Below are 23,972 nucleotides of genomic sequence, written 5' to 3' on the forward strand. Positions count from 1 at the left end.
GAGAGAAGATTGGCAGAGAAGAGATCACTCGGAGAGTGGGCAGCCAGCAAGAAGAGACCACTGGAGGAGAGAGATGGCCAGGAAGTAGTTGGCCCAGGATGTGCAGGAGTCTGGGGAGGGTGAGGCTACCCTGTGATTTGGGATGGGAGATTGACCCCCTTTGTGTTGGTCTCCTCATCCTTAAGATGGAAACGACAGGGTTGTTGTGAAGACTCAATGCATTAATATGTGTTAACACTAGAATGGGGCCTAGGGACTTTCTTGCTGGTCCTCTGGTTAAGAATCTGCCTTCCAATGCAAGGGATGCAGGTTTGATCCCTGCTCGGGGAACTAAGATCCCACATGCCGTCGTGCAAGTAAACCCATGTGCTGCAACTAGAGACGAGCCTGCAACAAAGAGCCTGTGCAGCCAAAATAAATAAGTAAGTAAGTAAGTAAGTAAGTAAACAAACACACACAGATCTGTGCTTTAAAAAAAGGGTGCCTGGGGCTTCCCTGGTGGCGCAGTGGTTGGGGGTCCGCCTGCCGATGCAGGGGACATGGGTTCGTGCCCTGGTCCGGGAGGATCCCACATGCCACGGAGCGGCTGGGTCCGTGAGCCATGGCCGCTGAGCCTGTGCGTCCGGAGCCTGTGCTCCGCAACGGGAGAGGCCACAACAGTGAGAGGCCCGTGTACTGCAAAAACAAAAAAAAAAAAAGAAAAAAAAAGAAAAAAAAGGGGACCTGGCACGCTGTAATGGGCTATAAACGTGCTCAATATTTTTGTTCCGTGTAAAGAACTCAGCACCTGACTTTAAAATTTTTAATTTTTATTGAAGTATAGTTGATTTACAATGTTCGATTAGTTTTTGGTATACAGCAAAGTGATTCAGTTATACATGTATATGTATTTCCATATTCCTCCCCATTATGGTTTTTTACAGGATATTGAATAGAGTTCCCTGTGCTCTACAGTAAGACCTTGTTGTTTATCTATTTTATATATAGTAGTTTGTATCTGCTAATCCCAAACTCCTAATCTATCCCTCCCCATCCCTTCCCCCCAGCACCTGATATTTCTGTTCCTAAGGCCTTGCACGCATTTCATTCTCTCTTTTGGGGGGATTCTGAGAAGTGAAATTCCTCAGATGGTATTCAGGGCCTTGGCACGTGCTGCAAATTGCCCTTCAGAAAGGCTGTGCCAACATCCAAAAAGTGAATAGTGAAGTCTCCTGCCCTCACCCCCAAACACTGAAAGCAGACTGTTTTAATCTTTGCCAGCTTGATGGACATCAAAGAGTTTTAAGTGTAACTGTCAAGGTCAGTTTTAAGGAGTTAATCGTGAAAGCACTCACATCCCACTTACAGTTTCACAACTCCAGGAGACAAACCCGCAAACCTTGCCTCCTCTCAGCAACGGGCTGGGCTCTCCGCTCCGCCACCCCAGGACTGAAGTCCAGGCGCAGAGAGCTTGTCGGGCACAGGAGACACGTTCCGTGCTTGACCCGTGACTCCGTCAGTTTGTGCTGACACGTCACCCCGAAACCTGGTGGCACAAACGCCCACTGGTTTGCTCGTCACGATGTGAGGTGCCCTGAGTTATGACATTCAGGCTCGTCTCTGCTTCACGTGGTGTCACCTGGGCTCATCGATTTTGTGGCTAGCTGGCAACCACTGGCCTCATGTGTTTGGCAGACGGCTGGCTGTCAAGAGGGTCAGTGGTATTAACTAGGCATGTGCTGTCCATTCCCCATCAGGCCAGCCCTGGCTCATTCATAAGGTGATGGCTGCAGGATTCTCAAGAGAAGCAAGACAGGGCAAGTCCAAAGAAGTGCTTTTCAAGATCCCTGGTGAAAAATTCCCTCATTCTACGAGAACTCCCCTACCCTGCCCTCAGAGTTCTGCCAAGGCCTAAGGGTCTTACACAGTGTTCAGCTGGTGGGGCACGACCTGTGGCTCACCCCGTCTCACAGCCTGAGTGCAGGGGCCATTCTATTTCCTGGTCTTCCTAGCCTGGGGCCACCCCCACCGAAGAAATCCCAGGGTGCCCACTGCTGTATGTTGAGCGGGGTAACATTGACTCCCTCAGGTGGGTTCAGGTGCTGACCTAAGAGGCTGTGGCCTGCATCCTCACCTGCAGGAGACACAGTGCACGTGACCCCTTGAACCACTGGTGGTGTATGTTTCACATATGTTAGAAACCCACAATACGTTTTTTATTATTTTTGCTGTATCTGTTTGTCTTTCAGAGAAAATAAGAAATGAGAGTCAAAAAAAAATTACTAACATATTTCCTGTTTCCTGTGCTCTTTCTTCATGTAGATCTGTCTCCATATTGTATCATTTCCCTTCAGCTCGAAGAGTTTCCTTTAACATTTTCCTATTTTTCAGGTCTGTGCAGACACATCTGTCCGCTTTTTTGTTTACTGTGGTAAATATATACAAGTTGTTGTATAATCATTTTAAAGCGTCCAATTCAGTGGCATTAAGTACATTCACAATGTTCTGCAACCATCACCACTGCTTGTTTCCAAAACTTCTTCATCGCTCCAAACATAGACTCTCTACCCAAAAAGCATTAATTCCCCATTCCTCCTCCCCTCAGCCCTTGGTAACCTCTGATCTACTTTCTGTCTCTGTAAATTTCCCTATGCTAGCTACGTCATATAAGTGGAATTTTGCCGTACTTGTCCTTTTGGGACTGGCTTACTTCATTTCGCGTAATGTTTCTGGGGTTCATTTATGCTGTAGCATGGATCAGTACTACATTGCTTTTCAAGGCTAAATCCTGTTCCATTGTACGGATATACACTGCTTATCCATTCATCCTCATGGACACTTGGGCTACTTCCACCTTCTGGTTATTGCGAATAATGCTCCGCCCAACACTGGCACACGTTTGAGTCCCTGTTCTCACTTCTTCAGGGTATATACCCGAAGTGGAAGTGCTGGGACAAACCCTAATTCTGTTTTTAACTCTCTGAGGAAACACCAGACTGTTTTCCACAGCGGCCGTACCATTTTACACGCCCCAGCTCTATAGAGGGATTTACACACCTGGTTTTATACTTGTTTCCACTGATACACCAAAATCTGTCATGTTTTCAGAGGTTTAATACGTCTCTGTAGGGCCTCTTCGATCTTGGACGTTTCTTCTCCTGCCCTGGCCTGCGCAACAATACAGTCTCTTGGGCCCTCATCCCACCAGGTCGCCGCTGGGGTGGGGTCTGGGGTTCGGCCCCTCGCCCAGTCCCGCAGGGAACGAGAGCTCTTGGCGGAGAACCCGGCCAGAACACTTCAAGACGGAGACCACCTGCCGCAGCGCCCCCTCCACACAGGCGGTGTGTCCTCTTCCAGGCGCTCCATAGTGACTCCCCCAGCTCTGCGCATGCGTGACCCCGCCTCTCCAGCCGTTGCCAGGGCGACGGCGCATCTCATCTGCTCCCCCTCCCCGCGGCCCGGCAGTCGCCCAGGCCTCGCCTCAGTGCGCAGTCTCGGCACTTCCCCGCGCTCCGCCCAGCCCGCGGGGAAACGGTCGCGCGGCGATGACGTCGCGGGGGCCTGGCCGGGCGTCTCGGACTCCGGAGATGGAGGAAAAGGAGCAGTTACAGCGGCAAATCCGTCTCCTGCAGGGTGGGTCGGGTCGGGTCGGGTCGGGTCGGGCCCGGGTCGCGCGTCCCTTTCTTCCCCTTCACTTCACAGCGGGCCCCTGCCCTCCTTCCCCTAAGGGGGTGGCTTTCCGTCCGCGGTTTCGACGGCTAGGTCCGGTCGGGTGGGGAGGTAGGTGGGGTCGGGCTGGGTCTAGGGGACCCGGAGGGGCGTCCCGACCGGCCTGGGTCACGTCCAGCTCGGGTTTCGACGGAGGGTGCGAGCGTTTCCGGCGCTGCGGCGGGTGGCGGTGGGGCGGTCGCTTAGTAACCGGCGGGCGGGAGGGGGCCCCCCACCCCCACGCGCGGGCATGTACTCGGCGCCCCCTGGGCGCTCCCTCGCTCCCGGCGCCCGACAGTGGCAAAGCCCGCTCGGGGCGCGGTGTGTGTTTCTTCCCCGGACAGCCCGTTTTGACGCTCCTTCCGTCCGTACAGCTACACTTCTTGATATTCCCGGCCCAGACTCCTCAGTCTTCAGTTTCCAAAGTTTTCCATTTTTAGACCTAATGTGGTTTGCTATAGTTAAAAAAAAAATTCCCCTTGTAAAGTTATTCTCACAAAGAGAAGACTTAAGGACTTGGAAAGTGTGTATAGGGGAGAGTTCAGGTGGGCTGAGCCCACCTTCCAGGCACTTCCTGGCCCTCCATCATATCTGCCCTGAGGTGTCACCAGGTCTGGACCTGGCTCTCTTTGGGCCTGGGGGCGGGACATATGGTGGGGGAGGGTTGTAACTGTGGGCTTGTTGGCTGAGTTGTAACAGCTTGGGTTGTTTCAGCCGAGGCCTGTGCCCCACCTGCACGGGCGCAGCTGTCCAGGGGCTTCCTTGGCAAGGCCCCGTGGCGGTCCACTGCACTACGATTCCAGATGATTAAGCCTCTCCTCTCCTCAGGGGAGGATGGTGTGACATTCTTGTCAAGTGTGGAGTACCCAGGGGTGTCACTTATCTTACCCTCACTGTCTTGTGTGCCAGGCAGGGAGCTCATTAAGGGGCAGCCCTGCTCCCTTTCTATCTGTGGGCAAGCCAGAGGGCCTCCACGTCTCTTGAGGCGTTACAGCATAGGGCCTTGCTGGTCTCTTCATACTGAGTGACACTTCTCCTCAAAGGATTGTGAAGCCAGCACAATATTTCTGGCGGATAGGGAATATGCCACAGGGATGCATTTTAAGGATAAGCAACTAGAAATAGGGTTGAAGTAGAACTGACGGGAGAATACTTATGGAGAAGGTTGGCCTAGGGAATCGGGGCTGACTTTCAGTGGTTCTCAGGCACTGGCAGCTGTCCCTCCTGCACTGGGACCTGACAGGATCCACTGGGGTCTGCGGAGTGTCTGGGCAGCTGATGCCCCCCCAGGGAATTCGCGCTGATTTTACTCACCCTCCGGTTAACGGGGCCTGTGCTCCTGTCTCCTCAGGTCTGATCGATGACTACAAAACCCTCCATGGCAATGCCTCTGCCCCAGGCACCTCCGCCGCGTCCCAGTGGCAGCCGCCCACTTACAGCAGTGGCAGGGCCTTCAGTGCTCGCTACCCCCGTCTGAGCCGGAGGGGCTTCTCCCCGAACCATGGGCCTGTGTGGCGCAAGAAATACTCCCTTGTGAATCGGCCCTTGGGGTCCTCGGACCCACCCAGCGACTGTGCTGCGCAGCCGCCCCTTGGGGCTGGGGGCAGCCAGGGTCCCGACCCCCAGCAGTACATCCTGGAGAGGCAGGTCCAGCTCAGTGTGGATCAGAACATGGTCATCAAGGTCAAGCCACCGTCAAAGCCGGGCTCAGCTAGCACTGCAGGGGTCCTGCGGGGCTCCTTGGAAGAATACGGGGATCCCCCCTGGAGCAACCACGGGCCTCAGGAAGGTGAGGGTGAGCTTCCCGGCGGGCAGCGGCAGCCCTCGAGGCCAGGAAGAGCTAAGGGGAGCTGCAATGAGGAGGACCCCCTTCTGGTCTGCCAGAAGGAGCCTGGCAAGCCCCGGGTGGTGAAGTCGATGAGCACCGTGAACGACAGCCCCTCGGAGCCCCGGCGGATGGTCGGCGAGAGCGCAGTTGCGGCCAGGGCCCACTTCCTGCCCTCCAGCCTGCCCCAGCGGGGCGGCACGGCCCTGGGCCGGAAGGCGGGCGCACACTCTGTGGCCAGCTGCAGTACACAGCTCCCTGGGGACGGGAGAGCGAACGCCGGCCATGCAGATCAGTCAGCTGCCTCTGGCCTGGTGGCAGGCCCAGCTAGACCTGCTGCTGGACCCAGGCAGACCCGGGAGCCCTTGCTGCTGGTGTCCTGTCGAACCGACAAGTTCCGGAAAAACAACTACAAGTGGGTGGCTGCCTCGGCGAAGAGTCCCCGGGCCCCTCGGAGGGCCCTCAGTCCCAGAGCAGTGGCGGAGAATGTGTGCAAGGCCCCCTTTTCTGCAGCGGAACGAACGGAGAAGCCGCAGCTCAGAGCCGACCTGGATGCCAAGCCCAGGAGGTCGGCCACAGCCTCCGTGCCTGGGGCCTCCCCGAGCAAGTACAAGTGGAAGGCCTCCAGCGCCTCGGCCTCCTCCTTCCGTTGGCAGTCAGAGGCCGGCAGCAAGGACCATGCCTCCCAGCTCTCCCCAGTCCCATCTAGGTTCCCCCCAGGGGACAGACCAGCAGTGGGACCCAGCAGCTTGAAGCCGCTCTTCAGTGAGACCCCGCTCTCGGCTTACAAAGTGAAGAGCCGCACCAAGATCATCCGGAGGCGGGGGAGTGCTAGGTGTGTGTCCCTGCCCCGCCCCAGGGCCCTGTCTGGCCAGGCAGACTCCGCCTTGTATGCAGAGCCGGTGGGAGGGCCCACCTGCAGGGGTGTGGGAGGCGGAGAGGAAGCATCACCCCTGACGGGGCCTGAGCGTCAGGGGCCTGAGCGGGGAGCTTTGCCTGTGGTGGTGTCGCCATAGTCAGTAGGAATGAGGCCAGGGTCACTGCTGTCCCTTACAGCTGAATGACAGGGCTCAACCTGGCTGGGGGCTGGCCTGGGGCCCCCAGCCAGGCGGGGACAGGTGGAGGTGGGGGCAGCATCCCACCCTTTCTCCTGTGGGCAAGAGACCAGAGACTGCTGGGTGGTTTCTGTTCTGGGCCCACAGGGTTTGTGCCCAGGCCAGGAGCAGGACAAGCAAACCCAGGGCGCAGTGTCTCTGCGGGAGGGGGTCGCCTTTCCACCGGGGAGGAAGGCTGCCCCTTGATGGCCGGGTGACAGGGTGAGTCACTGCCTCGCTGAACCCATGTCACCTTCCCTGCCCTCTGTCCTCTCGGATCTAGAGGAGGCTCGAGGACGGTGGCATGGCCCAGTGCTCCGTCTGGGGTCAGGGACCTAATTGTGGTGGCTGCCAGTGGCGAGGGCAGAGGGCCTGCCTCTGCCATCAGACGTGGTGGCACTCGCTGTCCTCCCAGCAAGTCTCACTCCAGAGGTCCTTCCTGCTGTCTGACTTTGATCTTGGGCCCTGCTCTCCCAGATAGGTGCTGTCTTGGATTCCTCGGCCTCCCTGCCCTCCTCACTTTTTCTGGACAGCGGCCTCTGTTTCAGCCAGTGTGGGGAGGGGGCCACGACGCTGGTGGCAGCTCCTCCTCCGTACAAGGCCTGCCTGCTTTGCTTCTCCCCCAGCCCCAGGCGGGGGCTCATCTGGCCTGGGGAGGTGCAGGAGGTGCTCGTGGAACACTGGGTGGGGGTCGAGGGCTGCTCTCCTGCGCTCTCCACCTGCCTTGGCTCTGGGATCCTCCAGGGTTGTGGCTGGGAGCCTGGCGAGGAGGGGGGCGGGGTGGCGTGGGGGGGATGGGCAGGGAGCAGCCTTCTGGCGGCTGCTGAGGTTGGTTAGGTGAGAAAGTGAAGTGGGCTGCCTCCGGGGGCCGAGTCCATGTTGCTGGGATCTGGGTGGGCAGGGCTGGGGAGGTGAGCCACTCCCTGGGGGAGCCTGTTAGGAGCTGTCTGCTCTTTGTCTCTGCAGCCTTCCTGGGGACAAGAAGAGCAGCCCCCCACCTGCTGCCACGGCCAAGAGCCAGTTCAGCCTGCGGCGGAGGCAGGCCCTCCGGGGGAAGAGCAGCCCTGTGCTGAAGAAGACGCCCAGCAAGGGCCTGATGCAGGTCAGCAGGCACCGGCTGCGCTGCCTGCCTCCTAGCCGGGCCCACCTCCCCACCAAGGAAGGTATGACCAGGAGGAGGGGCGCCCTGGGCCCGTGCCGGCTCTGCTTCCTGTTGGGACCCACCTTCGCCATCCACCTTGCATTGTGGGGCCCTGGCCCAGGAGCGCTCAGCCTGGCGGGTAGTGGGTGGCCTGGGCTAGTGAGTGGAGGAGGAGAACCGGGGTTCCGTGCCCTGCGCTCTGGGTCGGGGAGATGCTGCCAGGCAGGCACGTGGTGGTCTTCTCAGCGCACCCCTCTGTGTATGTGCAGCCGAGTCCCTCTTGGCAGGAGGAGCGGGAAGGTAGATGAGAGGGTGGCAGCCACGCAGCCCTGAAGGGGGAGGAGACGTGGCTTGTGCCGCCCAGGGCCTCTCCCTCCTTTCCTCGCTGCCTGCCGGGGCCGCAGGTCTACCCCTCCCCTCCCTGCTGGCTGCTGCCTTTTCTTCGGGAAGCCTGAGCTGGCCTGGGAGGGGTCGGCTTTGCCTTCTTAATGAGTCCCTGGAGTCCAGCAACAGAATGGGGAGCGCTGTGGGCTTGGCCCCCGCAGGAGGCCAGCTCCCTGCTGCCGCGATGGCCGTGCTCTGGGGAGGCTGCAGAGGCAGGCTTCACCTGGGTGCCTGGTCCTGAGGTGGCCCCTCTGAGCGGCGGGGCGGACGTGCGGCAGCGGCTTCTGGACCGACCCACGTGAGATCTGGAGGTGACAGGGTTTGGGGCCGGGCAGGCTCGGCGCTGGGCGCTCCAGCCGGGGCCCTTGTGCTCTAACGACTGTGCTACGCATGGTGCTTGGGGAACCCAGCTGAGGGCGTGGTCCTTGGCCTGGCCAGGAGGCTTTGGAGAAGGCTTCTGGAGGAGCTGGTGCCTGGGCTGTGCTGGGCGTCTGCGCGGAGCTGGCCGTGAAAGGGTGGGCCCTGGGGTCCCAGGCAGAGGGTCGAGCGGCGCGGCGAGAGGGCTGTGGGGAAGTGAGACTGGAGGGTGCCGGCCTCCCACCCAGTCCCCTTTGGCCGTATCCCGTGCGCCTTGGCAAGTGTGGATTTCCTGCCAGGTGACGGAGCAGAGGGAGCCCCGTTAGCGGTTCCTGGTTGCCGCGAGGTGGCTGGATTGGGGGTTGGGCCTTGGCTGCAGGACTGGCTGGGAGTGAAGAGATTGAAGGTGACCCGCGGTCAGGCTGCCGCGGGTTGACTGGAGAGGACGAGGTGAGGATGCCCCTCGCTTCGAGACCGGTGGCGGGGGGCCCCCAGGGGGCTGGAGGGCAGGTGGGGGGTCAGGTGGCCTCTTGGGGCAGCCGGGAGAGAGGCCAGGAGGTGGTGTCTTTGGACATCTGGGCCTCTGTGGGGACTCATGGCCCCTGTTCAGATCCTCTGTGTCACGGTGTTGTCTTAGCCAGCTGAGATGTCGGGTGTGCAGAGAAGTCGCAGACAGATCTGTCCCCACAGATGAGGCGTCACGCGGGATGGCAGCCTGCAGGCCGTGATGGTGCTCAGGGCCGGCTGTGGGAGGTGGGTGGTCCAGGTGCTGGGGGTCCAGGAGACCCAAGGCAGAGGTGGTCCCTCCTGCCCTCTGGTGCCTGCATTCGAGCTGGCCAGCTGCTGAGACATTCCTATCGTGACTTGTCACTAGCAGGGTGTGTCGGGGCGACAGAGGGGGTGGCCAGATAGGGCCCCTTGTGGAGGTAGTATTTCAGCGAGGCTTGACTGACAGACGTGGTTGGAGGTGGCTTGGGGGAGGAGTGTCCCAGCCGGGGCAGCGTGCTGGGAAGGCCCTAAGGACCTGTCCTGCCGTCTTGGGCCCTTCCTGACAGCAGAGCTCTTGGGGGATCTGGTGGGCGTCTGCTGGGCGTCGGGCCCCCTTGCTGGGCCTGGAAGCAGGTGTGTGTGTGTGGAGCACCTGCTGGGCAGGTGTTGAGTGTGGATGGTCGTGGCAGACAGGGCCCCGGGCCTCTTGGCGCCCTTCCTGCTGCCCAGGGTCGCTGAGTCCTGATGCAGGTGCGCGCACTGGCCTTGACTCTGTCCCTGACAGGCCTGTGCTGCCCCTGCCCCCGAGGAGCCTGGCCTGGGGGTCGACAGGCCCAAGGCAGGCTGCTGCTGGCCCGTGCAGTGGGCACCCCAGGGAAGGAGTGCCACGCGGTCGAGGAGGTCCTCCTGTCTCGTGGGCTGGGGACCCACGGACCGAGGGGCCCTCTGCAGACGGGTGGGCAGCAGTAGCACCGGGAACTCTCCTCCTTGCAGAGCCAAGCTTTCCCACCAGCCGGCCAGGTGGTCCTGGGTGCCCTCTCTCCCGGCTCCAGGCTGGAGGGCTCTGGTGCGGCTTGGGGGCTGGGGTGGGGCTGCCCCAGGCACGGGAACAGCCTGGCAGCGGCCTTGCTGCAGGAACCACTGGCCAAGGGGCGGCCGGGGAGCTGGAGATCTGGGTAGGGGCCTGTGGGCAGCGTCCCAGGGCCATGGGCCGGAGGTGTTCTGGGATGCTCGCCCGGTCGCGGGGTGGACAGAGGGGTGAGGGGCTGGCGGGGGCACAGACGCTGGGCCTTCAGATTCAGTAACCAGGCCAGGTGGGAGAGGAGGTGGCGTGTGTCCTCCCTGGAGCTGCACCTGCACTTGTGAATAGCCTGGCCCCTTTGTAGGCCTAGAGCAGAGTGGGGTGCAGGCTGGGGACGGTGGCAGCTGCCGCCTGCTGGCAGGGCAGCCGTGGTACTCAGTGGGAGGGGGAGAAAGGCTGAGGGCACCGCTGGGTGTGGGGCTGTCAGGTGGGGACTGTGGCGCCTGCCAAGGGGGCTGCCACAGTCCCTGCCTTCACACTCCTCTCCACCAGGAGGCAGATGAATCAGCTCACAGTTATAGACAGTGTGATAACCAGGCACAGGGTGCCCTGCGGGAGAGGCGGAGGCAGAGGAGGGGGGAGGGTCCTGATGGGGGAAGGGCTTGCAGAAGGCTTCCCCTCACTCAGCCACTTGTCCATCCCCCCGTGCTTCCTCTTTCCCCCCTCACCCCCTCCCCATCTCCTGCACGTCTGTGCAGGGCAGTGTGCTGTCTCCTGGGGTGTGTGCGTGCTGGGGCCGTGCTGCGTTGGTGGACACCAGCGGCTCCTCGGGTGCTTGTAAACAGGCTGAAAAGTTGCTTTCAGGGGGAATTCCTTGTCAGTCCATTGGTTAGGACTCAGCGCTTCCACTGCTGGGGGCCCGGCTTCAGTCCCTGGTCGGGGAACTAAGATCCCACAGGCTGCACAGCGCGGCCCAAAGAAAAGAAAAGAAAAGTTGCTTTCAGGTGGCAGAAGCACTCTGAGGAAAAGGAGGCAGGCAGCAGGGAGCTTCGGGGAGGGTGGGCGGCGGGCACGTCTCTGAGGAGCGACATCGGAACCGAGCCCTGCGTGAGGAGCGGGGCGCGTGGGCACACCTCTGCAAGCGAAGTCACAGGTAGGCTGAGCTTTGCCTGTTCCAGGAGCAGAGACTGGTCCTGTGTGGCCGGTGTCCTGGAGGGTGGGAGGGGCCGAGGCCAGAGGGCAGGCAGGACCAGGTGATGGGAAGGGGTGCTAGGCCACAGCAAGGAAAAGGGGGTTCTGTGGGGCAGCCCCCGAGGGACAGTGGAGGCACCTGGGCCTGCATGGGTGTGCTCAGGGACATGAGGCGGCCGCGTCGGGGCCCCAGGAGTGTCCAGTGGTCCCGGAGGGACAGCAGCCAGGATGAGACTGCGGGCGAGGACTGAGCTCCAGGCCGAGGGGTGAGTCCTCGTCCTCGAGGCTTGGTGGCGGGGAGCTCACTGGAGAGGCTCGCGCTGGCGGGGGCGAGTGTGCTGGGCAGGCATCGTGAGGCCGGGATAGGTGGAGGTCATTTCCCTGGGCTGACGGCTCCCTCAGCCCCCTGCTCGCGAAAGGCCTGCCCGGCTCCCCCCTTCCCAGCTCTGCCTGCCTGCCCTCCCTTGGTGGGCCTGAGCAGGTGTGTGTGTGTGTGTGTGTGTGTGTGTGGTGTGTGGGGGTGTGTGCGTGCGTGTGCATGTGCACGCCCAGGGCGTGCTCTCCTGTCTCTTGGAAAGTGCAGACCCCACCTACGGGCCACTGGCAGGGCCTCCCTGGGAATGGGGGCAGAGGCTGTTTCTGCATCTACTTGCTTTGAGGCTTCTCTGCCCTGTTTCCCACACAGACTTTTAGTGCCAGATGCAGCCCTCCGCTTGGAGCGGTGTCGACCTGACCCCTTTGGGACTCCCTCGCTGCTGAGGCCAGGAGGGCTGAGGAGGGGGAGAGGGAGAGGTGGGCTTCCCCACCGGGGGTCCCCACTTCGGGCCGGCTGTGCAGCCGGTGGCCAGCAGAGGGCGCACTTGTCCCTCTTATTCCTCATCCACCTTTTTCTGGTAATTGATTGCCTAATTTCCTCTTTATGTGAAAGAAAGCAGATATCAAGTAATTTGCAGCAATAACCTGCTAATGCTGGGCCAGTATCGAAACTCCCCTGTTCATTTCAAGTGGCAGATAAAACACTAATACATAATTATCCTTGCAAATTGGATTGTTTTAAATAACCAAAAGGCTATGGCCAGGAGAAAGCGATCCCATCTCCCTTGAGTTACTATTGCAGTGTAATTGCCGCGTTCAATCAATTTCCCTGGCATTAGAAATTCCATCACAATCAACATTAAGCTTTATTCATTGTGATGGCTAAGAGCCGGGCCATTTCTCCTCTTTTTCTTAACTGGCAAAATTAATCAGGGAAAAGATTTTAAACATTTACCCGTGCGAAAGAGGTCAGCTCTGCCACTATATTGCTCAGCAGATAAGGGGGCTAATAAAAAGAAAATTGAATTACTAATGATCACCAGGAACAGAGTATATAAAACCTGGCAATCGCCGGTTCAGGAGAAGGGAGAATCAATTTTCTCGGGACAAGGTGCGCTCATTTTTTATTTTGGTTCATATTATCAGCAGTTTAATTTGAGGGCGCGTAAACAGGAGGAAACAGTTAGGGAATAATGAGCCTGAGGTGTGCAGTGCCGCCGGATATATGCTGCACACGGTTTATTTGACACAGCAGATAATCGCTTTAATTGAATTCGAAACTGCATGTTCAGCAGGCCTGTGGCCTCGTGCCTTGGGGACCTGGCCTTACGAAGATTCCAGCCTGACTCCTCCTCTCGCTCTGCCCGCTGCCGGCCCTCTCTGGCCGAGCCCTCTGACCCTCCCGCCTAGTTCCCTGGGCCTAGAGTCAGACTTTGGCTGGGGGGTGGGGCAGGTGGTCCCTGGGGGTCCCCACGTGACACCCCTACCCCACCCTGTGCTCCCTGGGGGATAACCGCACCTTGGCTGCCAGAGGCCCCACTTGATCCGCCGCAGGGCCGACAGACCCCAGAGAAGGCAGCAGAGAAGAGAACTTTTCGTAGACCTCAAAAGTGGTTTCTGATTGGCCACCCGTTCGATGGCGGAAGTTAGTCATCACAGCCCGCGGTGTGGACGTGCGCTTTCCAGTGCAGACCTGGGGCTTCGGGGCCAGCTCCGGGGCTCCCCTACCCCGGCTACAGCAGGCCCAGCGCCATGACTCGGGCTGCCCTGAGGTGACAGGCTTCGTGTGTGCAGAGAGGGTGCTGCCTGGTCCACACCAACCCAGCACGACGCTTGCGGTGTTGGGGGCTGGCAGCCCACCCAGCACACTCAGCCCCAGGCTAGGGGGCTTCCTGGTAGCAACAGGCCATGCGATTCCTCCCGGTCACTTGGAGAGGTCTGCTGTCAGGTGCCAAGGAAAAGCCACGGGCGGGTGGGCGGGCAGTGGCGTCCTCGCCTCCCAGGGGTTGCCCAGGACAGTGCATGTGTGGCGAGAGCCCACCCACCTCTCCTTCGCCTGCCTCTGCACAGACAAGTGGCCAGCGCAGTGGGTGGGGTGTGGGCCTGGCGGGTCACTCAGGGCTGTGCCGGCAGGGCTGTGGTCGACGGGAAGGGCCCAGTGTTCACGGTGCCATCAGGTGTGGATCTGAGCGCTGCCGAGGCTTTCACTCAAGCCGGGCCTCACACAGCCGCCTGCCTCTGGCTCAGAGCTTGCCAGCATGTGGCGGGCGCTTCCCACCCGTCCCTTAGTCTGCCGTGCCAGCCACGCGGTCTGGAGGATCTGTCGTCCCCTGTTTATGGATGCAGTGGGCGGCCACTCATCCTGGGTCACCGGCAGAAAGGGTAGGTGTGGCCTTGGGCCCTGCCCGTCTTACTGCGCCCCAAGCCTCTCCCCACAGGCCCCACCTCCCCTCTGACCAGATGTACCCAGTGGACACGGGCAGGCGGCGGGCCAGCTGCTAACATGGCAGCAGCACTCTTGGGGGGCAGCACTGGGCAGCCCCGTGCGCGGCCTGTGCGGCCTCAGGACCGCGGGAGGGTCGGTGGTCAGAGGGAGCGAGCGAAGCCTGGCCCTGGGTCTCCGCGTTCATCAGTGGTGTTTCTTCACCACCAGTGCCCCCGGGAGCGCTTTGGGATGATCAGGAGCCGGGGCAGGTGGGAGGAAGGAGGCGGGCTTGCTGTGGCCCAGAGGGGCGGACGCAGGGCCGGGGCTGGGTGACTCCTGTGGTGTCCCCGTCCTGTCCAGTGCTCTGGTCCTGGGTCCCGGTCCTGAGGTGTGGGCAAGCCCTGGGTATAAGCCTCCAGGCTGGTGCTGGCATTGCCTTGCTCTGTTCCCACAGCTGTGGAAGGGTCATCTCTTGGGGGTTTCTGTGCGGCTTGAGGGGACGGGGTGGGCTGGGCGGGTCCTAGACCGGGTGGCTGCTGGTGTTCCTGCCGCTCTTCTCTCGCTGCCGGAGTTTCCCGCCCTGGAGCGGTCTGTGATCCCTTGTCACTCGCTGGTGTGCAGTTGGATTGTTTAGCTTTACTACGGCAGGCAGACGCTGTAAAGGGCGTGAGAGCAGCTCAATCTGGAACCCTGCTTTCCTAAGGGAAAATGAAAATGCTGAAGTCGGCCCTGCAAAAGGCAGCCGCAGCGATCCTAAGCCTTGCATAAGTTATCAGGCGTGTCGCAGGCCTCCAGTTTTACGTTCGTCATGGCCGTGCTGATTAATTATTCCACGAGAGCTGGCGTGGGAGTGCGTGTGCGTGTGTGTGTACGCGTTGCCTGTGTGGTGCCCTCCGTGGAGTCAGGGGCACCTGAGTGACTCCGTGAGGCTGGAGCCCTGGGAGCCGCTCCTCACCTGGGAAGGTGCAGCCCTGGGGTCTCGTGGGCCAGGGTCCCCAGGTGTCCGACGAGTGTAGACGGTGTGCTGAGGGTGGCCCGCCCCTGTGTCCTGGCCGACCGAGTTAAGCCCGGCCTCTCTGCCAGCTGGGCCTGGCCTGGCCTGAGGGTCCCTCAACCGGTGCGCCCTCAGAAGCCCGCCCGTCAGTGGGCGCGGGGTGCAGGGCGGAGTCCTTCTAGGGCTGCTTTGCCTCCCGGCCTCCCCCTGGGCCCTCAGTGCTCTCCCTGTGGCTGCCGCTGGCCCCTCCGGTGGTCTGTCCCACCTGCTCTCCTGGGCCCAGCCCCTTCCTCCCTTGGGGAGTGGGGGCCACCTGCTGATGGGGGCATGGGAGCTCCCACCTGCTGGAGGTGGGCCATGGCCTTCCAGGTCCTGGATCGTGGCACCTTCTCTCCACGGCTTCGGGATGTCGCTGGGCACCCCATCCAGACCCAGGTCCCACTCCTCCGTGCTCCCATGGGTCCCAGTCCAGGAGCCCGCCCCGGGCTACGTCGCGGAGCACCCCTTCGCCTGCACACCTCGGCCTGGCCCTGTGCCGGGGCGGACAGTGATGCAGTGGCCTCCCTATGAGACTCAGAGCCGGGGGTCTGGGCTGGAGCCGCTCTTCCTTGGCCTTCTCTTTGAGTGAAGCTGGGGGCGCTGAGGTGGGCAGCTGGACTTGGGCACAGAGAAGGCATCTCAGAAAGGAACTCCAAAAACATGTTTCCCCTGTGGTGCTCTCTTTAGCCGGGCTCTCCTTACTGCTTGCGTTTTAAAGGGGGAAGATGCCAGGTGGGGTGGGGGTTTGTGGTCTGCATCTGGCTCAGGCTGCCACCCCCATGCTGTGTGGTCCCCTCGGCTTGGGAAGGCAGGGCAGCAGGGGGAGGGGCTGCAGGGCCACACTGCCCCTCTTGCTGCCCTGACCCTGGGGCCGGCCTGGGTGTGTATGTCCTTGACTCTGGACCGTGAGACAGTGCCCCAAGGGGCAGCATGTGGGGAGACAGGCAGCCGGGGAGCAGAGGCCGGGGCTGGGGGCTGCTGTCCAGGGTCAGAGCTGCCCACACAGCCAGTGGGTCTGAGCTTGGACGGAGCGCAACAGGACCAGATGGCTGGACAGTTGACCTCCAGGTTCTCTTTTTTTCTGAAATATGCAGATGTAAGCTTATAAATTCTCCCCTGAGCATAGCCTTAGCTGTCTTCTGCAAGTTAATTATTTTTGTGTTCCTCCAAAATTTTTTCTAATTTTCATTGTAGTTTTTTCTTTGATCCAGGGTTATTCAAAAGGGATTGCTTCATTTCCAAACCCCTGGGGCTTTTTTTTTTTTTTTTTTTTTTTGCGGTTCGCGGGCCTCTCACTGCCGTGGCCTCTCCCGCTGCGGAGCACAGGCTCCGGATGTGCAGGCCCAGCGGCCATGGCTCACGGGCCCAGCCGCTCCGCGGCATGCGGGACCCTCCCGGACCGGGGCACGAACCCGCGTCCGCTGCACCGGCAGGCGGACCCTCAACCACTGCGCCACCAGGGAAGCCCACCCCTGGGGCTTTTGAGTTTCTTTGTAATTACCGGTCCCCAGCTTCACTCCACTGGGCGAGCTATCTGTGTGATTTCAGTCCTTTGAAGTCTGCTCAGACTTGTTTTAAGGACCAGCTTAGGTCCGTTTTGGTAAAGCTCTTGTGTGCACTTAGAATGATTCCATTTGGGGAGTTTGGGGCTCTGCACGGTAAGTTGTATTAATTGTGTTGTTCAGGTCTTCTGTATACTTACTGATTTTGCGGGGCAGGGAGGGTGTCTGTTTTTTCCAGTCACAGAGAGTGTTAAGATCTTCCGCTGTTCTCCAGTTGTCACTTTTGCATTAAGCATTTTGAGGTCATTTGACTGAGTGCAAACCACTTAGAACTGCTGTATCTCCCCGGTGGATTGAATCTTTTACTGCTATGAAATGTCCTTTTTTATCTCCAGTAAAGCTTCTGGCCTTAAAATTTACTTTCTCTGAAGCAGGTATAGCTAGGCCAGTTTCCTTTTACTTAGTGTCACAAAATGTGTGTATATACACGTGTACCCACACATACACACTATGCAAATGTATTTTTGTGTGACATGTGCAAACATGTTTACTTTCAGCTGTTATTATGTTTAGATTTTTTTGTATCCAGCAAATAGTTGTTTTTTAAGTGCAATCTGAAATTGTCTTTCTAAAAAAGGGTTTCGTCTGTTCACGTTTAATGCAATTACTAGGGTATTTGGGTTTAAATCTACTGTCTTACTATGTGCTTTTTCTTTGTAGCACCTGTTTTTTTTTCTCTCCTTTTTTTTTTCTTCTTTTGGATGTATATTTTTTAATTCCAGTTTCTCCTCAATTAGCTTATTATACATTCTTTTATTCTTCTTTTGGTGGTTTCCCCAGAGGTTATATTGTGCGTTCTTGATTCACTGTTATTGGTTCTTAGAAATAACTGTCTGCTCCCTCCCCAGACAATGTAAGAAGCTTGGAGTACTTAAACCCTGTTTTCCTCTCTTCCATCAAATGTGGGGAACTGCCATGATTTTAATTCTCCATATATTTTAGACCCTAGAAAAAATTGTGTACAGTCAGCATTGCCCTAGACTATGTATTTATTCTCCCATCTCTTCATCCCTTCCTTGCCTTCTGTTTGAGAAACACCTCTTAATATCCTGTAATATTGCAGGTGTGCTGGGGACCATTGCTCTCAATAGATGTTTATCTGAAAAGTCTTTGTTCTTGCCTTACTCTCTGGAGAGTGTTTTTGCCTGGGAAGCCGTGGGGCTTTCGGTGCTGGGGAGAGACCCTTCCCATCGCCAGCTGACGGCTTTTGGTGAAGTCAGCTGTCCTTCCCAGGAGGGTAGCGTGGCTCTTCCCCCTGTGGCTGTGGGGCTTTCTCTGTCTTTGGTTTTCAGCAGGTGTGCTATGGTGTGCTTCCTGTACATTTTATCTATCCTGCTTAGGGTTTGTGGTATTTCTTGAATCTGTGGCTTGATGGTTTTCATCAATTTTGGAATCTCAGCCATTCTGTCTTTAAGCATTGCTTCTGTTCCATTCCCACCTCTCCTTCTGAGACTTCAGCTGCATTTGTACTGAACCTTTTCACCGTATCTTAACATGTTTCCTACGTTCTTCTCTGTGTCTTCTGTGACTTGTCTCCATGCTTAAATCGGGGTAGTTTCTTCTAACCTATTTTCTGGTTTAGTTATTGTCTTTTCAACTTCGTATAATCTGCTACAAAACGCATCCGTTGAGGTCTTAGTTTTAGTGACTTTTAAATTCTAAAATTTCTATTAAAAAATAGTTACTAGGTCTCTGCCAAAATTTGCAATCTTGTCTTTTTTTTAAATTAAATTATTTTTGGCTGTGTTGGGTCTTTGTTGCTGCGCATGGGCTTTCTCTAGTTGTGGCGAGCAGGGGGGCTACTCTTCGTTGTGGTGCGTGGGCTTCTCGTTGTGGTGGCTTCTCTTGTAGTGGAGCACGGGCCCTAGGCACGTGGGCTTCAGTAGTTGCGGCACATGGGCTCAGTAGTTGTGGCTTGCGAGCTCTAGAGCGCAGGCTCAGCAGTCATGGCGCACGGGCTTAGTTGCTCCGCGGCATGTGGGATCTTCCCGGACCAGGGCTCAAACCCGTGTCCCCGGCATTGGCAGGCAGATTCTTGACCACTGCACCACCAGGGAAGTCCTGCAATCTTGTCTTCAAGCCCGTGAATATATTAATTGTTTTTAAAGTCCGTGTCTGACCACCCAGTTATCTGGATCCCTGTTCATTCCATTGCCTGTTTTTTTCCTTCTTAGTTTTGGGTCAAGTGTGATTTGCTTGTATGTCTGGTTATTTTGTATTGAGTGGTGGACGTTGTGTATGGAGTTCTGGAGCTAATTCAAGGCCGGATGATGTCATGTTCCCCCAGACAGGGTGCATGGCCCCTGGGGGAGCAGACCTGCAGAGTCAGGGCAGTGTGGGCAGTGAGAGTGCCCAGGCACTTCCTGCCCAGGGAGGGCCCCGCGCTGGGGCGGGCTCACTGCACTGGCAGGCTGGCCTGCAGAACAGGGTCTGTGCGGGAGAAGGGCGAGGGAGGGGCGGTGGGAGCCCTCTTGCCCGCCTGTCCCCAGTGTGTGCTTGGTGGGGGAGGAAGGGCGGCTCCCTGCAACCCTCAGCGACCTGTGTGCTGGGGACAGGCGGGGCTCACTGACCCGTGGCCTCTGAGAGGCAGAGGTCTCTGCGTGTGGGCCTCCTGCACGGTGGCCTTGCTCCTGTAGGCCTTGCCCCGCCTCCGCTCCAGGCCCTGGGAGGGGCCTCTGGCAGCCCTGCCCGCCTCCCCATGCAGAGCCTGCCGTGGGGGCCGGGCAGGCCTGGGCACAGGCCGTGGAGGCCGGGTGAGGGGCCAGGCGTGCTGCCTCCCCGGGGGCGGGCGAAGAGTTGCAGTGGGGCTGCGTGACAGCTGGGGTGGCGGTGCTTGTGTCAGTAGGGCCTTCGGTGACATCCAGGGAGAGCGTTGGATTCTGAGGCGGCCACCGGCAGAGGGCCCTGGTGTGGGGCAGCCTGGTCCGGACAAGAGCTGACCGCCTCGGGGCACACTTCTCTGGGCCCGCCTGAGCGTCGAGAGGCCTTACTTAGCCTGGGAGGGTGGGTGTCTCTCTGCCCCGCAGGGCGTGCAGGCTGGGCCGGTGGGGCTCAGACGTCCCAGCAGCTCCCTCCCTGCTCCTGCAGCTCACAGGGGCTGGAGCTGCTGGCTTTGGGGAAGAAGCAGGACCTGGTGACACTTGGCTCCCAGCTCTGTTGTACCTGAGGCCGCGTCTCTCCTCTTGGGGTGGTGGGAAGGGTCGTGGGCAGGAAGGGCTTGCTGCCCCAGAGCTGGCGGGCAGCGAGGGTGCACTCGCTTGGAGCCCCCTCGGCTGTGTCCCCTTGGTCGCCCCCCGCCACCGTGTCCTCCTGGGAGCATGTTGACACAGAGGGAGCCCAGTCAGGGTGGGCACCAAGGATGGGCCTCCCCCGGGCTCTGAGCTGAGACCCTCTGCTTCCCACCCTGCCGGGGCCCTGCTACGTGCTCTGCCGAGGGAGGCCACGAGGGCGGTGGGCTCAGCTGTCCTGGAAAGGGCGGGGCCGTGTGTCCCTCTGCCGGGGGCTTCTGGATAGGCCGTATGACCCTGGAAAGGCGCCGGTGTCCGTGGGGCCCTCTGCTCTTCCTAGCCCTCCTGCTTTCCTGTCTTCCCTCTCGTACCCATGGGAAGTGAGCAGTGCTTCCCCCAAGACTGAGCCCTTTCCAGGCAGATCCCAGGCTGAGAAGGCACCACAGCCCAGCTGGGCCCTGCTGGCACCACCTAGGCATCACCTGTGTGGCCCGGGGCTCTCAGCGATCACAGGTATCCTTTCAATTTGAAGCTTTGGCCCTAATGCATAGAATTGATGGAATTTGCAAAGAAAATCTATAGCCACGTGCAACGACTGCAAACCTATCAGCTTCTGATCATTAGGCGTGCCTAATGATTATTGGTTGGTTTGCCTAAGTGTCTCCCAGGCCTGGCAAGAGGAGCCCTGGCCCTTCTGGTTATCTCTGGCCCAGGGGTCCTCAGGGGTCTGCACTGTTCCTGCTCCCACTGCTGGCTGGTCCGGGCAGCATTGGGACAAGGTGTCTAGCTCAGGGAGGTGGCAGGTCCCCTGCCATGGGGTTGCAAGTGTGGAAGCGAGCCGCTGCCCTCCCCACGCCCTCCTGTGTCCCCCGGGGGCTGAACCCTCAGGTGCCGTGCATGGAGAGGCCGGGGTGGGTTCCAGGGGCAGTGTTCTCTCCGGGCCGGGCACGGGCCACTGACTGCCTCTGCCCCGTGCGGGCCTGTCTGCACCTGCCGCAGCTGTGCCGGGACCCATCCTGGGATGCTTTGGGGCGTCTGCAGAGTGTGGCGCCGGCCCAGGGGTCTTGTCCCTGGCACACTCGCCCCCTCCCATCTCGTTAAAGTTCTTGAGTGTGGCAGGGACCTAAGGGACATGCTGCCGCTTCTGCCTTTCCTGCCCATCTGTGGATGGGGAGACTTCTGAGATACTCCACCCCCGGCTGGCTCCGCCCACGAGAGCCGTGGGCCGGTGGGCAGGGCCCGTCCTGCCTGTCCCCCAGCGCTTGCCGGCCGTTTGTTGTCATTCTTCGGGGCGCTGCGCTTTCTAAATTAATTCGGAGCTGTTGTGTTTCCTTTTCATGGTGTATCCCAAGGTGTGCCGATCCCTGATGGGCTCTGGCAGTGCCAGCGGCCGTGCGGGTAGGTGGCAGCTGAGAGTGGGCGCAACAGCACGGCCGCTGGCAGCAAGTGGCCGCCCGACCGGGCAGGTGGCGTCCTGTGAGGCAGCGCGTGCTGGGTGTGGGGAGGGGCGTGAGCCTGCTTGGCAGGAGACGTCTCATAGCGTGAAGGATGGCTCAGTGCAGGGGTGCCTTCAGAGCGGCTTGCTCCCACCCCGCACGCTGGGCTGCAGCAGGGCAGCCGCCAGACCCGGAACTGCCACGGGCCGGGGGAGGCGCGTGGGGCGGCTGGGCGAGAGGGCGCACCTCCCTGTGTCTGCAGGAGATGGAAGGCAGGCCTGGCGTTGTGGGAGAAGCTGAACTCCGTGGCCTGGGCCTGCCGCAGAGTCTGGGAAGGCCGAGGAGAGAAGCTTGCTCTGTGCCAGGCCCTGCTCGAGGTGGGAGACCGGAGGTCCGAGCAGGCCCGGGCCCACCATGCATCTGAGCATGTCAGCCCCAGGCACAGCGTAGGTAGAGAGGCCTCGACGTGAGGTCTTGGCCTGCTCTGGGGCCTCTCCTGCTGGGCTAGCTTCACTTCCTGTCCCCTGGCAGGTGCAGGGAGCTGAGCTGAGCACCGTGCCTGGGGTGGGGGCACTGTGGCCGGCTCCGTGTTTACCTGGATAGGGGTCCCCGCAGGCAGCCAGCAGTTCTGTTCTTCGTCCCACCTGGATCGCAGGGAGTTCGGGGCCACCACTGCTGGGCCCTGCCAGGCGGGGAGGCCTGCAGCAGGTGGAGAGGGAGCCTTGGCATCGGGTGGGCAGGACCGAGGGGTCCTCTGAGCCCCTGGGCACCGGCACGGAGGGGGGCCATCTCGAGAGAAGTTTAGGTGCTTCCGGTGGTGCTGGCCCCCCAGAGCCCCTGAAGCCCTGGGCAGGAAGGGCTTGCCCAGCCCAGACGCCGGCGCGGACGCTCTTCGTGTTCAGGGCTGACGCATCAAGCGCTGCCGCTGCCTCTTCCAGCGTGCTGTGGAGGGACCTGCCCTTCCCGGGAGGAGCTCAGGGGACTCGCTGCCCTGAGAAGGGGCGCTTGCTGTGCTCCCTGCCGCTTCCCCAGAGCCCAGGGGCCAGCATGCAGCGGGCTCGCCAAATGTCTGTCGACTGAGCGAGCTCTGTGCAAGGGACACACTGGCGTTGGTGCTGCCTGGGCGTCCTTTCCTCAGCCCTCTGGCCTCTGGGGTGGCTTTTGTCAAGCATGAGGGTCCAGTTCCCTCTCTGGCTTCCTCCATGGCCTGCAGTTGCTTTTAAAACACTTCATTTTCACTGTTTTCTTTCTAAGCTTTTTCATGTCCCTGGTCACTTGATTCCACGTAAGGAATAAGTGGACCTCAGGCCACAAAAGCAAAAGAGGCTGTGAGATGGCAGGCCTGGCTCGGTGTCAGGCTGCAGGTAGATGGCTGATCACCTAGCATTGTGCACTGTCAGCGGGGGTCCAGTGAGGGGGCCTGGGCCCGGGACGCCTGATCAGAGGGCCGCAGGCGAGCAGGAGGGGCCCGTAGGCCGCAGAAGGGCCAAGGGGCCCCAAGGGTCACTGTGGTCAGGGCTGGGCTTGGAGCCTAGGAAGGCACAGTCCTGCTCCATGACCCAGGGCCAAGGGGAGGAGGGGACCAGGGTGGGCCCCCGGGTTGTGAGCTCCGTCTCTGGAGGCTGGAGCTGAGCCTTAGGACCTGCTCCCCGCTGAAGGCAGATTCCTGTCTCTAACATGCACGTGCGTGTCCTCACCCGTGAGGCTCTGGGGGCTCGCATCGGTCCATCCATGGCCACCCCACGTGCTGTCCTGGACACTGGCACCTCTCATGCCCGCGGGTCCTGGAGCCCTGCCGGGGCTGCTGAGCCAGAAGTGGGTTTGCCTTTTGTCCTGAGTAAGAGGTGGATTTTGCTCATCGGGGTCTGAGTGAAAGTGGACAGGGTAGGGTACCCAGTCCCAGGATGTCCTGTCGTAGCTGCTTCTGGCTGAGGTCAGATAGGGCACTGGGGGGAGCAGCTGGCCTCAGAGTCCGGTGCCTGCAGGGCGTGGCCCCAAGTGGGCAGGGGCTGCTTGGTCTGCTGGGGAAGGGGTGAGCCGCAGCCATGCACCTGGATGAACCTGCATCATGCGGACGCTGCTCCCAGCACGCTCACGCCTCTTCCTGCCTCTGGTGGGCAGTCCTGGGAGGGCGCGCTGCCTGCCTGGCACGGACCCTGCCTTCCCTGCCTTTGCGTGGGGCTCATGGCCTGGGGGTGCAGCTGCCTCTTGCTCCTGTGGGCCCCGCTCAGTGCGTTTGCCCCCTGCCTGCATCTCCCGGCCACACGCTGTGCTGCCGCCTCCACCTCCGGGGGCGCCTCCCTGGGATGTGCTGGGGCTCCCTTCCCGCTGGGCCCAAGGCCTGCAGGTGGGGTGGGGGCTGGGAGGTGCTCGCTTTCCCCTCTTCCATCCTCTAGAGGGATGGTTGAAAGGGGAGGGGAGACCCACCCCCATAATGTACAGCGACTGTCAGGGAGCAAAGTACTCCCGTTTCACACAGACGGGTCGGCGGCGTCGCGCGATCGATGCCTCGCGCACAGTAATTATAGGAACGAGCGGCATGTGTCGCCTGAGCGAGTTGGGGAAGAGCAGGGTCTCCATCTCTCCTCTAATGGGGCCCCGACAGCCCCAGCACCGCGCGTCTCAGGCTGACAGTGTTGTCATTAGACACCAGGTGGTGCGGGACGGCAGAGAAGGCGGCCGCAGGGACAGGCAGCTGACAGCGGCGGTTTGTCATCACCCAGCTGCCCACGCTCCCCTTGCGGCGGTGCCGACCGCTGCTCCATGACGTATGGCCCTGTCGGGC

The 23,972-nt window shown here is 60.0% G+C and overlaps 1 protein-coding gene across 2 annotated transcripts in view; it reads left to right on the top strand.

Moving 5' to 3' along the window:
- The first annotated feature begins 3,518 nt into the window (after positions 1 to 3,518).
- The window catches only part of ZC3H3 (zinc finger CCCH-type containing 3), a 79,144-nt gene continuing 58,690 nt past the window's right edge, over positions 3,519 to 23,972 (top strand). For both annotated transcript variants that reach the window (XM_082601419.1, XM_082601420.1), the window contains exons 1-3: positions 3,519 to 3,612; positions 5,039 to 6,347; positions 7,573 to 7,769. In XM_082601419.1, coding sequence (XP_082457545.1) covers positions 3,525 to 3,612; positions 5,039 to 6,347; positions 7,573 to 7,769 — 1,594 coding nt within the window. In that variant the 5' untranslated portion in view covers positions 3,519 to 3,524. The remainder of the gene's footprint in view (positions 3,613 to 5,038; positions 6,348 to 7,572; positions 7,770 to 23,972) is intronic.

Source organism: Mesoplodon mirus, assembly GCF_964341445.2.
Source record: "Mesoplodon mirus genome assembly, chromosome: 16".
Lineage (NCBI taxonomy): Eukaryota > Metazoa > Chordata > Mammalia > Artiodactyla > Ziphiidae > Mesoplodon > Mesoplodon mirus.